Source organism: Malurus melanocephalus, unplaced genomic scaffold, assembly GCF_030028575.1.
Source record: "Malurus melanocephalus ecotype Western Australia unplaced genomic scaffold, MMel_1.1 scaffold_172, whole genome shotgun sequence".
Classification (NCBI taxonomy): domain Eukaryota; kingdom Metazoa; phylum Chordata; class Aves; order Passeriformes; family Maluridae; genus Malurus; species Malurus melanocephalus.
In genome coordinates, this window is record NW_026623404.1 from 862,159 (window position 1) to 877,509 (window position 15,351).

The 15,351-nt window shown below is 38.5% G+C and overlaps 1 protein-coding gene across 1 annotated transcript in view; it reads right to left on the minus strand.

Moving 5' to 3' along the window:
* The window catches only part of GUCY1A2 (guanylate cyclase 1 soluble subunit alpha 2), a 149,986-nt gene that overhangs the window by 45,062 nt on the left and 89,573 nt on the right, over window positions 1-15,351 (minus strand). Inside the window, exon 7 of the mRNA XM_057372510.1 lies at window positions 9,038-9,181. Within this exon, the coding sequence (XP_057228493.1) occupies window positions 9,038-9,181 (144 nt within the window). The remainder of the gene's footprint in view (window positions 1-9,037; window positions 9,182-15,351) is intronic.

The following is a 15,351-nucleotide window of genomic DNA, read 5'->3' on the forward strand; positions in this document are numbered from 1 at the left end:
GGAGCAACCACCTCTACAGCTTCAAAGGGCATGGCATTTTCATCTCTGCATCTCCCTCTGAGGCCTCTGGGATCACCTGTGTCTATTAACCCAGTGAGGTGGCAATTCAAGCCTAGCAATTTCTGGTCATGCTCACTGCATAAAAGCCAATCAAGTACYGTTTTTATGCGTAGTCTGTGCTTGTTTCTCAGTGAATTACTGCTTTTCTTCTGTGAGTCCTTGGAGATTTGTGTACTCTCATATCACTACTTTTTTCAATTTTTGTGTAATATTTTTCATCTCCTCTCCATCTCGGGAGATAAGAAAAATATTCTTGTAGGACAGTGGAAACCTGACTTTTTAATTTTTATAAGACAGGAAGACATAGTGATGGAAGAAGACATCATACATTTAGGACTCAGGCAAAGTAAAATTTTGGCACTCAGCTACCCTGGATTCCCTAGCCCAATTCTTTAAACATTCGTTAATTATTTCAGATTATATGGTTTTATCCCTCTATTATATATAAACATATAACATCGTACATGCTGTAATTCTACCTTTAGATTTTTGTCTATTGTTCCCTTCCTAAAGATGCAACAATATCAACCTTCTGAAATGCTGTATACACCACAGATTTAATTATACACCTGGTGTGTTGTGTTTCTACTGTTATTATTGCTTACTTTTTGTCTGAATAGAGAGTCAATGACAGTAACAACAGAAAATTTCAGCTTTAGCATGGGAGTCCTCTGCGGACTGTTACAGTCAAAGAACATGAAGTTCTGGCAGCTGCAAAAAATATCCCAACCCAAGCCTAGGGGCAAAAGAGAATCATAAGATACGTTCCATTCTAGATAAATGAGGATGCGGGGCTCTTTTTCTTCATAAATAACGTAAGTTCAATGCTTTACTCTCTTTAAAGTTCTGTTTTTTTTTCTCCCCAGGTAATTGTCCTGGTAACTATTAGCATTTAGTATACTGAAGAGAGTCTTGATTGGTCATTTACCAAAACCTGGTAGATATGCCTGATGACTTGCTTTTTAATCATGAAGTCTTCTCATCCAAGAAGTTTTCTATGGAAAATTCCCAACCAGTTCTACTACTAGCCAGACATCTGGAATATTAGTTGGAGGCGTTTGTGTCTGGAATGACTGCTGAACCGTGAGAGATGTCACACAGTGACCTTAAAGCCAACCCCACAACCCAGCTGCACATCCTGTGGCCCCTGCAGGGATCTAAACCTTGAAATCCTCCCTGGTTTTCCCTGTGCATGTACTTACAGCATCTAGAGAGGGAAATGAGAGTGTCTGCTCACTGTGAGGTTACAAGCTAGGCACWGCCATCAAAGCAAGGCTCAGTGTCCCTTAAGGAACAGGAAATACAACTGAATTATAGAGGCGTTTCCATACACAGCTAAATCTAAATACTATGAGTCACAAAGAGCTGTGAACGTGTAGTATCATCACAGTAWCCACTGAGAACTAATAAACACTGGAAAAGTTCACAAGGTACCCTGGGCAACTACTCTGCTTTCTACAAGTATGGTTTATCTGCCGCAGAGACAAGCACACATAGAATGGCGCTCATGCTTCCTGCTTGGCAGTGAGTAAATGTCAGAGAACATACAGCATGAGAGGAGAATGGCCAGGTCTAATGACAAAACCTCTTCTCAGGAGAGCCTTGTGTAAATAATTAGCTCCTTGATTGTCCTTTAGGTCTTTTTCTCCCAGCACTCAGAAAAAAAAAAGGGATCTTCATAGCTTCCTAATTTACTCAAGTTGGTCTTACACTGGGTTGCCAATCCTGATATCATGCCTCTGCCTGGGCAGGTGGATCCTTATGTTGTAGAGAATCAAGTCCTAGCAGCTTTGAATATCTACCCTTATCATTCTCTGCAAGCTTTACCTAAGTACTGAAATGTGTACTTCAGTAAAAACAACCACCCTTTGGGAAACTTCCCTCTTTAGCAGAATAAGTAATGTCTAATTTTTCAGACTAGACTCTTACACAAAGCTGTTGCTATCACCCACTAGTCATATAAACCCCACTGACCCTTGTTACTGCAACACAYATGCAGTAACACTGTCCTGCAGTGGGTTTAACATATGACTGCATATGACAAAGTCCCTTCAGAAGAAAAGATGTTGCAAATAATGGGTGTGGGTTTGTTCTTTTAAAGAAATTGATGATTATTACAATCACACAGAAGGAAGCAGCTGAGTGAAAATGACTGGAGGGTTGAGGAAAGTGAATTTTTCCTTAGTCTAACAAAACATGCAATCTCCCACATGCCTGGGGGAATGCGCTTCAATCAGCTCCTTTTGCTTCACATTTCCAAAGGCACTGGGCCAAACTGAGGAAGTGCAATCATGAACTATCCCAAGTCCAGGGAATCGTCACCAGGGCTGATATTGACTCACCCTCTCCCAAGCCTGTTTTCAAGAAAAAGTACCAAGCTTCCCTGACACGCAGCTTGGAATGCTCCCCAAAGTTGCTGTSATGCCCTAACGCTGGTAAGCCTGAGAAACTACAAGCTTTGAAAGTCTCGTAATGCAAAGGTTTCTTCTGGGGAACTGTTTCTGACTTTTTTTCTTTTCACACAAGGGTATTTCTAATTTGAAGTTATGCAGGCTGAAAAAGGATATTATATACCTTGCAGAGTGTGATGTAGACATTAGGTACAAGGCGAAGTTGCTAGGAGACCACAGATGGAGCAAGGAGCATTGCAGGAAGGCAGCAGCTTTTCACACGGGGCTGATGAGAATGCCTGCATCAGCAGTCAGCCCTTCACAACTTAAAACAAACCAGACAACCTCTGCTGCTTACGTAAAGATGTGCATTTGCTGAGGACCATTAAATGGTTATAAAACTAGCACACCACCAGCTGAATAATAAGCAAGGCAAGAAACACTGAAAAGGATTACACAGACAACACTTGCTACTCTCTTGTTTTCGGGAATGGCCCCTTCACTTAGAAAATAAAAATCCCATTTATACAAGCAAATGTTGGCACTTCCTGCTTGTGTCCAGGACCCAAATGGCATATCACTGAAATACAAAGGGGAGTACTTAATGAACCAACAGAAGATGTCGTGTGCTCTAAAATTCATTTTCCATTTCTAGTTATTTAGGAAAGTGTGTCACTCACTGTCGCCATAAGCCATTACAATCCTCAGAGCCCTTTTGACTCTTCTGTGCCCTTCTGTGCCTCATGAGGCACAGTTCAAGCTAATTAACATTTATCACTTGGCAAACAGAGATAAGAGATTTATCAAACTCAGGCTTTCATTGTTCCAGTCATCATAATCACAGGTATTTAAATAGACAGCATAAACCAAACCTAATGTAGCTGCGTGGCTGTAAAGTCACATATCTTAGACATGCTAAAGTAATGGTTCTATTAATAAAGCATTATTTGACACTTATATACAAAAAGTTGAAGTATAGAAAGTCTGGATCACATCTAAAATTCAAACGGAAAGGCTGTGACTGAAACGAAGTTGTGAACCAGTGTTTCAGTTCAGCTCCTTCCAGCAGGATCATCCATYCTGAGAGGTCATTAACCTGTTCACTGTTGAGGTAGGACTTACCTGACAAATATTAATTAATATATTTCATTACAAAGTAGACACTGAAAGCACATCAGATGAATACAGACTAAATTTACTCTCTTCATTAAAGAGGGAGCTACAGTAACAAGTTTAGCTGTACCTGTTCACACTATCAGTGTTTGGAATTAAATTATGTTAACGCCTACACTGAGTGCAGCTTACAAATCCAATAATAAAATTTCTTTGGCAATGCACATCTGAAAGTTAGAAGCTTCAAGTGTTTCAAGTGCTCTACCTGGATAATAAAGGAACAACTGAGCCGAGGACAAGATTATGTGCCGTGCAAATGCAAGGTCCCATCTACCTCACCTGAGAATAAATTAATCAAATTGAAGCCAGTATCAGCTAGAAATTTGCTGCACTGCTCTGTTGAGAGTATTTTACAAACTAGTCATTAGAAAGTAAGCAAAAAGAAAAGTGAGGGTATGTATTTGCTTCAGTTTGTGATTACAGTATTTACAAGTCTAATTCTCATGTTACTGTAACACAAATAATTTCAAAGATACATTACATTTTTCTGCTGTAGCAAAACATTTTTACAACGTGTTTTGAATTGCTGTGGTAGGGCTCAACCTTTATGTTTTAGACAAGAGCACCTGTACACAACTAATCTAGATAATTGTAGTTAATTACAGCAGCTTCATGTAAATAGTCTACTTTTCCTCTGCGAGTTCCCAGTTCATATCTCTTCATGACCMTATTACATACACCTTCATATTCCACAAAAATAAGCAGATAATTTTCTCTTGGGAAATCTCATTAGTCTAAACTAGGCATGCTCTGCCACAGCAGCCCTTTCAACAAAAAAAACTGAAAAGGAGATCTTTCTTTGGGATATACACTGCACATTGGCTAATTAGGTGAGATCTGAAGCATGRTAAAGTGTTATCCCAGCAATAATATTCTACAGGAATTCTATATCTGCATTGCAACCTTTTACTGAAGGTCAAAGTCCTGGAAAATTCTTCTTATATTATCTCTAGCTATTAAAATTAATGTAATTCCACTTTACCTAAAAAAAAAAAAAAAGTTGTAAAATATGAAGCACATCCTAAATTCAAGTAACACTCAAATGTAGGAGGTAATTTTAAATCAATATTTTCAGACTGAAGTCATAAAGCACTACATATAATTAGTTGTACAGAACGTAAATCAAAGGAGTGCTTCCAGAGTAAAATGCTATGCTGAAAAGATAAAAATATATATMAAATTCTACACAGAGTGTCTGTGGCAAAAGTTCTTTCATACTAAGGCCTTAGTTCATTCTAAAGTAATGGGATTTTGCCTCTAGTGGAACAGAGTTTAAAAAAATCACCCAGGGACCTGAAGCCTTCTCCATCGCTCACAGGGGAACGATCAGCCCATTTCTCTTACAAATATGTCTTTCTAGGAGGGTGGGCTGTGTTACAACCCTAATTAAAGGATTTGTGGGCACTGCTATAATACAGCTCACTCTCTCCTCCTGCAAAACACYAGTTCCTCATTCCCCTTCCCATCACCGGCATTTCACCTAGGTTTGAGGAGAACAGCTGTGGAGTCTCCATCCTGTTCATGCACTGCACTGCCTCTGGCTCTGCTGGAAGCACGGAATGCCTGAGCCTGGGTCAGCTGCACACCGTGCTGCTTTCATCAGCCTGCTGGGAGCTCTGGCTCAGGGACATGAACCAGACCTGCTCCATGCACTGGCCACCATCCTGAGCTCCATCACTGCTTACTGGCCACACCAGCATCGCTCTAAGGGGCAGGTTTTTCATGAAGCGTACATGGTTGTGCAAACAAGTCATTTTTGTGATCTCTACAAGGAATACCTCCATGTGACAACTGTGTACCCAGATAAGCCTCATTTGATCATCTGCCAATGTACTTTATAGGTGAAAATCTGATCCCAAATTCCTGTTTATGTGATATGGTATGTTTTTGATTTAGTAATTTACTTTTTTCATTCTAACTTTTTAAGTGTCACTTAATAAGATATCCACTGCTATCACAGGGAAGAACATTTCAAGCACTACAAAAAGTAAATACCTCCATTCTGGTGAATTCAGTCTTGAGATGACAACAAAATATATCCATCAAAGTAATTTAGAAAATACATATATTCCATAAACCATAATCGTAAAGTTAGACAAATCAAACTGAGTAACCAGCAGTAATGGAACAGAACAGTGTTGTTTATTCCCGAGATCGGAAGTTAGGGACCTCCTGTTTGTAGGAATTGCATTTTGAAAAATTGCCTCAGACTTACTGGAGCACTTGTCTTATTTTTGAAAATGGCTTTTAGACTGCTCTGAAGAATAAAGTCAGAATTTRGTCACAGTAAATCATGAAAGCTGTCAAAGCTAGTAAATGTTGGGCATGAGGCAAGCTGCCCTTTGATTTCAAATTCTTTTCAAATACCCTCATCTGATGTARGTTTTTCAGTGTAAGAAAACAAAATCTGCATTAGGATTTTGTTAACCAACACACTTGACAAGGACTCAGAAAAAGTGACTTGTACTTGTCAACCTGAATCACAGATAARAATTCAGGTCAAAATAGAGTCAGAACCCTGCATTTGTTTTGCCAACTGTATCAGCAGGACTCAAGGTAACCACATTACAGTACAATTTAATTTGCTGTTTAAAAGTCAGACAAAATATAAATATCTTACAGACCACACTGTGTACTTTGTTTTTAATGTTAATGAATATTTATGTATTTTAATGACAAGTCTTAATTGTAAAGGCTGTCATGCCTAAAGTCTCCTATTGAAGGTTCTGAGCAGAGTCCATAGAAATTTTTACAGATGTTTAGGGGTTCCTTGAACTTCAGGTAAGTCCAGCTCTTGACTTCACACTGGGCAACCTAAAAGTTAAGCCACATATTTAAGGGCATTGCCCAAATGCATACACATGTACAGGTTTAGGGCTATGACCACTTTTCTGCGGAGCTTGTTCGAGTGCTTGACCACATTTTCCTTATATACAATCTGAACTTTCCCTGATGCTGCTCTAAGACATTTTTATGCCATGGAACATTTGCTAATGGGAATCTGTGGCACAGTGGACTCCTTCATGGTTTTTTTTTCACATGACAAACTGCCAATAACAAAAATAGGGATCATTTTAGCCAATTTAACATTGGCTGGAAGGCAAAAGTCATGCCAACCRAATTTAGAAATAATGAGTATGCTTTTAACTGTGACGATCACTGACACAGCCACTAGGAAAAAAGATGCATTCTTTGCCATTTGTAGGAGGACTCATGTGACAAGGTGCAGAAGTTCACAGCAGAGACATCCACATTTATGTTAAGTTCATAGATTTCCCTTACAGACAACAGAAAAAACCACACATTTTTAGGGCATGATTCATCTCATCCTAGAGTAGACACATAAACTAAGATGAATTAAAGTTGACTTCTCTGAAAGTCTTTATTGCAATAGTTTTACAGGGTAAATATCCAYGTGAGAGGAATCCTAATCTTAATACATCTGAAAACAAATCAGAATATGCCTCTATGAAAGATAAGCCTTATTTGAAGCACAACTTCTAGGTTACATACCAAGGTAACGACATTCTACAATATCACCATCCTTCCTGCCCTGAAATCTWTTATACCTAAAACTGATGAGAGAATTAAGAAATGCTGATGAGATTCTCAGTGCCTCTACTTCCACTTTATGTGCAATGAACTGACTTTTTCCTTCTGAATTCTAAAGTAGGTTTATTGGCTCTTTTTGAAAATATTTGGTTATTCTATTCCCAGCCTTTTATTCTATACATTTTTCCTCTGCAATGTCTTTCTAATCTTTCTTTTMTAGGTTTTCCTAGACAGAAAGTGAATATGTGAGAAATTTTCTGGAAAATAATGAGCGGTAATGAAAACAGTCACAAAAAGCGAGTTTCAGAGTGTTATAAACACATATTATAGTGCTGGCTTTCACAAATATTGAGATGAGTGTTATGTGTGTGTTAAACACATATTGTAAGGAAACACATATTGTTGGTTCTCGCAGAGATTAAAGGTAGATGCTATGTGTTGTGCATCATGATATAATTTTGTTTTATTTGTAGAAGAAGTTTAGTTATGCAGACATAGTTGTGAAAATTATCACTGATTTTCTTTCGTAACTCAGATATAGTTATAGAATATTTGTGGTTAAACTGAAATATTATGGTTTGTGACCTAAATATTTCCATAAAGGGTATTTTTCATATTATAGCAAAACTATACAAAAGGGTGGGGGTAGAAGGAACAGAGGCCTTGGGGAAAAGTCTCCAGTCAAGASAGCTCGTGGAACGTCCAAAGGAACCTGGCTGATGGGACCCCCAACCTTTGGACAGCCATATCTGCAATGGACAGGCCARGGGCGTCGTGACCCATTAGGGGTCCCTGCTACGGACACTTSTCTATCAACAAGGACCATCTGCTGAAACTACAGAACAGGGGCCACACACACATGACCCCAGGGACATAAACATCATCACTGCTCATGCTCTAAAAAGGCGAATCCATGTTAAACAGCTCCTGAAAAAGTTTGAATATGCATAAATGCCTATGAATAAGCATTAAGCTGATGAAATATGAAATGTATTTCAAGATGTCTCCTGTCAATAGCGTGCGTGCCTCTGGCAGATCGCCAAGCACCCAAAGTCGTATCCCTTTTGCTTTTATGTACCCTATYGTCATTTATTAAAACCCTTTGAATTTTAACAAGAAAGTGAATCTCGTTTTTCACAAGAGTAAAATATACACCTTCAAAATTTCCCTACAATTGCAGCATTGACTCAAAAGAAAGTGAAAATATGAAGAGGCTCTGGAAGACAGCTCTCCCAGCATGTATCAGTGCAGTCACACATATTGATCGGCTATAGTTGTTGGAAAAATAAATAAAATCAATCAAAACATTTATTTTTAATAGGATTAAATTAATACTTATTTGAAATAACCTTATATCAAAAGCAAAAATGCTATGTCTTCTGGTATCTTCAGGCAATATTTATCTTTTAATGCTTAATTCTTGTGTTCAGTGAATGTTCACCTGAAACTCTAAAAGAATTTTCTTCAAGATTCATAGTCCAACATATTTTTATCAGAATGGTGTTCTTTTGAATAAGTTGGTATAGGATCAAAAGAAGCAGAATAGCAGAAGAACTTGAAAATGTTACAAAAGGACATCTGGTTTTCCTCCTCCTGCTACCTCCTGTACCAAACTAAGGGAAGGAAATGGCAAGCACAGAAAGGAAGCACATTAACACTGAGAAARAGCAGGCAATCTGTACATTTTTCTTTTTTGCAGGTTTACACCTATTTAGAAAAGAGGCACGTGGCCCACRAGAGCTGCAGACACACTGCTGCAATTGTAAACTCTCCTAGCAATAAACAGATTTCTGACAGAACACAATGAAATGAATCAGGTCCGTGTACTACTGACTAGCTGAGATTCAGAGCAAAGGGGTTACCTTAATAGGGCTTCCATTTGGAGTGAGAACCTCTTCTGAAAGCTCCATCATCTTCAGTGCCATCAGGGCAATGGCTTTAGCATGACTAAGGCTTTTCTTATGGAGCCCTGCTGCAACACAGTATGCATCACCTATTGTTTCCACCTGCAGCAATCAGACAAACGGAGTRTTACAGTATGATAATGACAGGGGAACCCTACCATTAGGGTTGCAATCAAACAGCATTGCTTGAAACATGTCAGCAAAACATCCATAAATAAGCAATTASACAAAAGAGTATAATTACCTGAGTTTGCAAACAGCTGCAATCAAAACCTGACATGCAACTTCAAAATGGTTTATCATCATTACAAGTAAAGATCATTCAAAACAGTGTTTGGCATCASCTGAGATATGACAACATTTTCCCACAGCAGTAACACAGAAAACTGCAATTTCCTAAAGAGAAATTGCTTGCAGCTTCATTTCGTACTATCCTGGCTGAGTTGGCTCTTGAGTAAGAATAGTGCTGCATAATTATAACTCATAATTAGTATTTGATAAGCTAGAAAATTGTTATCAGTAAGATAATTACAAAAAGCAAAACATCACCATAAAAAGCAGTGAAGACTATCTAACTTCTTATTAGTGGGTAGCTCTTCCTGGTGTAATTTACAAACAGATGATACGGCTACAGAATTTTGATTGCACCTTTCTCCCTTATTTTCAGGTAGGAATTCTTGTCTCTCTCTACTATGCAGGCTATCTTTCTCTGCATTCCCCACCTGCAGGCATGAAATCCAGCAGACTGATCCCTCTGGTCTCTTCAGGCAGGCCTTACTGCTCTCTTATCCTGATTTTCTTTAAAAAAAGCTGTCCCACAGGAGGAAGTGGGAGCAAAATGAATTGCAGGAGTCCTCTGGCTCTGGATAAATGCAGCCTGAGAAACACTGCAACCCTCAAGGTTTGCGGCTTTATTTACAGCATTGTGTTTTGCAGTCTGCTTGCCCATACATCTGTAACATTTTTACACAAAATCCATTAACAAGGGTCCAAACAGACCTCAAGGATTAGTTTGGGTTTTGCTACATAACTGATCTGGCTTTCACCCTGCACACAACACTACAGGCATGCCAGAAAATGCTTCAGCAACTACTAGGGTGAGAAGAAAGCAAGCACTGAGGAAGGAGTTATTCAGAGAATAAATATAGCTGATTTTTCTCTCTGCAAAGAATCTGCTTAGTAGTAGACCTGGATTTCTCAGATTAATTTCCAGTCTTGATAAATTTGAAATAATATCTCAATACAAATAGTATCTGAAAGAATAAGCATTACATGTAAATGCAGAGCAGGAACCTAGGACAGAATTATGAGCAAATACTTCCCACCATCAAACTCGACCTGCTCCAAGCCCACTGAAGTTTGCCACCTTAGCCCTTCTGGCTGGTTGTGCAGGAGGATGTAAATATAGATGAGAAGCTGAGGGTTTCTCATGGGCTGAGCCAGCCATTAGAACTCCTTCAACACCTCTGAAARCTCCTAGCAGTACTTGTATATAGAAAAAAAMCAAAAAACATGCAGGAGTTGATTGTGCTGTCACACTGAGCAGTCTGCCTGCCCAATTTACCCAAACTGTATCTCAGGATATCTGTCCACAAGAAGCAGAGACTACCAATGCCTTGAAGTTTAGGAGGTTGTTTTTCCAAAGACAAATAGATGGGAAAGTATATTGCAATGGCTCATGAAAAATGTAGAAACGGGGCAAAAAAAACCATGAGAAGAGTGAGAAGAAGTATCAGAAGTTAGAAAGACAGGCTGGAAGAAAGAAATGGTAAAAAATTCTCTAAACTGGAAGAAAGCATTAGCAGAAATACGTTGTCATTCATGAAAATCATGAATAAATATAATCAGTAGGAATAGACACAACGGGGTTGCTATCGAAAGAGCTGAGTCTCTGATGTTAAATACTAAAACTAAATATAATTTCTGCTCCTTGTTTAATGACTTAATTTCAGAATATATTTTCCACTAAAGTTGGTTGCATAGATCTGGGATCATATACTGTTCCTGCAGTGTTCAGATAAAACTACTTATTCTGTTAGCTTCTTCCCCCTCGGAAATTTCCATAGCTGTAATTTAACAGCTAAATTCCACATACTGAATGTACTGTACTACCAGAAAAAAAAGGGGACTGAAGCTGCCTCGCGTTACTCTTTATATAAAAATAAAAATTATAATAAYGCTGTTACTCTTTGAAGTGCTTGCCCCTATGGAGCTCATCTGACAGCAACACTGGAGAACCTGGGGAAGGAYTAGCACTGCTTAGACTGACCTGGTAGTTTAAACTGGATGCGATGAGTACAGACAGGGCTAKCTAATGATCTACCATTCTGTGACCCTGTTTTCAGTCACTTCTAAGATTTTCCCCAGCCAAGCTAAGCATTTATGCTGAAATTTTCATTATGAATATCTCCACCAAACCTTAATCTTGGTTCCAACCGCCTTCGAAATCAGAGTTGACCAATCTTCCAAATGTTCCAGAAGTTCTTGTAATTCAGATTGTTCATGGAATTTTCATTCRGTCCACTTGTATGGAGTCATAAAATTATGGAGTGGTTTTGGTTGGGACATTTCAAAATAATCTAGTTTCAGCTGCCTTGCCATGGACAGAGACATCTTCCACTAGACCAGGCTGCACAAAGCCCCATCCAAACTGAACTTAAACACTTAAGCACTTCCAGGGATGGGGCATCCACAGCCTCTCTGGGTAACCTGTGTCTCAACACCTCCATGGTGAAGAATTTCTTCCTTATATCCAGTACAGTCACTTTGGTTCATAACCATTGCCTACTGGCCTGTAACTATTGGCCTTGGTAAAATGTTACTCTCCAGCTTCCTTGTAAGTCCCATTTATACATCAAAGGTCACAACAAGGTCCCCTCTTTTCTAGGCTGAACAACCCAACTCTCTCAGCCTGTCTTCACATGAGAGGTGCTCCAGCCCTCYGGTCATTTTCATGGCCKCCTCTGGACTCGCTCCAACASSTCCATGTCCTTTTTGTGYTTAGGACCCCAGAGCTGGATGCAGCACTGCAGGTGGGGTCTCACCAGAGCCGAGCAGAAGGAGAGAATGACCTGCCTTGACCTGCTGGCCACATTCTTTTAGATGCACCCCCACAGTGTGGCTGGCTGGCTGGCTCAGCTGCAAGTGCACATCACTGGCTCAAGTCTCATTTTTCATCTATCAGTATTCCCAAGTCCTTTTTCTGGAGGGAAGATCTCATTCCATTCATCCTCCAGTCTGTATTAATCATGTGGCTTTCCCTGACCCACATGCAGAACCTTCACTTGGCTGCACCGGACTTCATGAGGGTAAATCAGGACATTAAAATAGAGACTGCAGTGAGAGTGATATACTGCACTTCAGAACTTCAGGCTGGGCCCCTGAGCGAGTCAGATGCATATGGGGAAGATGGGAATTTCTGCTGTCTCAGCTGAGGAGCAGCAATTGGACTAGAAACACAAAGCACTGCTCATAGCTTGCTCTAAGTATCCTCTGGGTAGATACTGAAACTGGGCACACCAGAGAGTAGCCCACTCCATAAATATTCAAGTAAATGTCAATAGGATAAAAAGAAAAGGAGGGCACTGCTCAAAGCATCTAAAAATTGCTCCACTCATATCTATTTGATACTCTTCAAGCTGATGATAYGCAGCAATGAAACTCCAGAGGAAATCTCTAGCATGTGATGAACTAGATTCTGAGTTTTTTACTTTGTAATGTGACTATTAAGATAAGTAGTAGTAGTAGTAGATTTGATTTTCATATCTTTCCTAGATACATCTGCAGGAAAAGGTATTTTGCTTTTAATATTATAAGACTGGGATGCATTATACCGCTTCTATGAAAAAATTAAATATATTCTGTTTTGAATATTAAAGCCATTTTTACATAAAACTGACAGTCTACCATTAGTAAGACTTTGTCTATTTTTTTTCCTAATTAAACCATAGTTTCTCATTAGTCTTCATTGTTCTAGCTACTCACTGATAGCCTGGCCCACCGTTACCAACTTTTTCCCCCTTTTCATTCATTTCCACTTACCATATCCAGCTTTACTGGAGCTTTCATTAAGTGGAAATTAATACAAAGCAACATAGAAGAGAAGTTGAACTTGGATTTCAAAATTAGATCTATAAAAACTGTATGAAAGAATTTCTATTCTTAACTAAAATTGGAAAATACAGGAAATATTGCCGCTACTTAAACTGCTATACAAAAGCCTCCTCTAAAGCCCTCTGTAACTCTCAAGTCACTGGAAATGTCCAAATGTTTTCCAGTCAGGCCTTCAACAAATCACATATTAAAATTAATAATTATTTTAAGAGGTTGTGTATACTTCAGTAAAACTTTCTAGACAGATATCCCAACATTGCTGAATAGTGAAGAGTGATAATAACACCGCATAAAGCAGCAGGAAGCAAATACTTTCTGCTTTTGGGAAGTCATTTTCTATACACCCAGCTTCTGTTAGTCTTTAGTAGATACTGCATGTCTGCTTCAGATCTGAACTGTAATTTTTACAGAAGGTGAACCCTATAGTAATTGTCTTACAGACCCTCATTCTTAACTCATAATCATTTCAGGTGGAATATGACTTGCAAATCCATTTGGTAGCACAGGAGTCAGAATTTAATTTCACCAATTCTAACGTGTCCAAAAAAAAAAAAGTAAGAAACATCATTTGGCTACTTCCTGGGTATAAAGCTGGGGAGTTGATTTAGTGACAGTTTATAAGGGAAAATGTGGTTCATTGAGTTAAYATCCCTGCTTTGCATCCTTCCTCATGAATGCTTGAATATGCACCAGTCATTGCATTTGTGAACTTCCAGAAGTAATGAAGGAATTGAAGTGTCACACCTCATTTCACAGAGCAACATACATGGGGTAGAAATACCATTTTGTAAGTGAAACCTGAAATGGCAGGCTAAAGATTTTCCATCTAAAATATTCAGGAATTCAAACAGTCTAATGAGTCTTAGAATCTTTTTCAAAGCACAGCTTGGAAATAAACATATAAATATAATTGCRGGGTTCACTGTGTGGCAATTCTAAAATTCCTACTGCAATCAGAAATATTAAATACATCAAAAGGGAGAATTGGCGCTAGTTTTAGTCCTGTCTCTCTCAGCAGGTTTCCTGTGAAAGCCTAATACATAATTTGTATTAGAACGKTAAAATGGAGTACTCATTACTATTTTTTCATGTAAGAGATGTATATGTCTGAGTGCAGTTTGTGCATTTTTAATGGGTTAAATTATACTCATATCAATAAGGCTTCTTTGTTTGCAATCAAAATTAAATACATACCAAAAATGGGACTGAAATTCAAAACCTGCTATCTACTTTGAAGAAGAAAATTTATTCTTAAGAGCACATGTTTTGTAGGTCCTTCACCTTCCTCCGAAGGGTACTTGTGTACCAGTGTTTTCATCTCCAAAATACTCACAGGGCTGCATGGGTACTGATTATCTCACTCATAAGGGTTCTAATAATTAGTGCCCATTTTACTTAAAATAATTCATGCCACTGTCCCTTATAGCCTGTTCAATAGTGCTTTTTTTCCAAATAAATTGCAAAGAAAAAGTTAGACTGCCTTCCAGTTCAGGATAAAGAACCACAGATACTCCTGTTACACACAGATGCCCAGAATATAGGATTACTTGCAAAGCAAATATGTAAGAATTGCACATCAAATRTCTGTTCAAGGCTTCTCTTCCATAAGAAAAGGTTCATGTTTGAGGAAAAATATATAATGCTGCTCAATTTTTGTGTGAGTGCGTTTTCAATTGACATATATGGATAATCTATATAAGTGTATAATACACATAAAGTTTAGATAGAATAACCAGACTTAGATATTCTTCAGCCATGTCTTGACTTCTTACCCTTCTTTTTATAGAGTAACAGATGTTTCTTCCCATTGAATTGCGTTTCCATATGCATTAAATACTGCTTGTGGTCTCCCCCCTCTCTGTTACTTTAATCACCAGAAATATTTATTYCTGCTCAAGTAAGTATGTGTTCATAATCACTGTAATTTTAAGTTGGCAAGAAAACTTGGAATATTAAACCATTYCTCTATGTTCCACACCCTGTTTACAGACACAGTGTACAAAGTGTATATGCTATATTTAGCTGAAGAGAAGATCGTTACTAAATTGTTTCTTATCACACATGAGTAATGTGCCAACAGCCTGAAACTATCCTACTGCTGGGAGATACTCTATAAAACTTMGTTTTATAAAATCGTAAAAATAACAAACAGCAGCAGT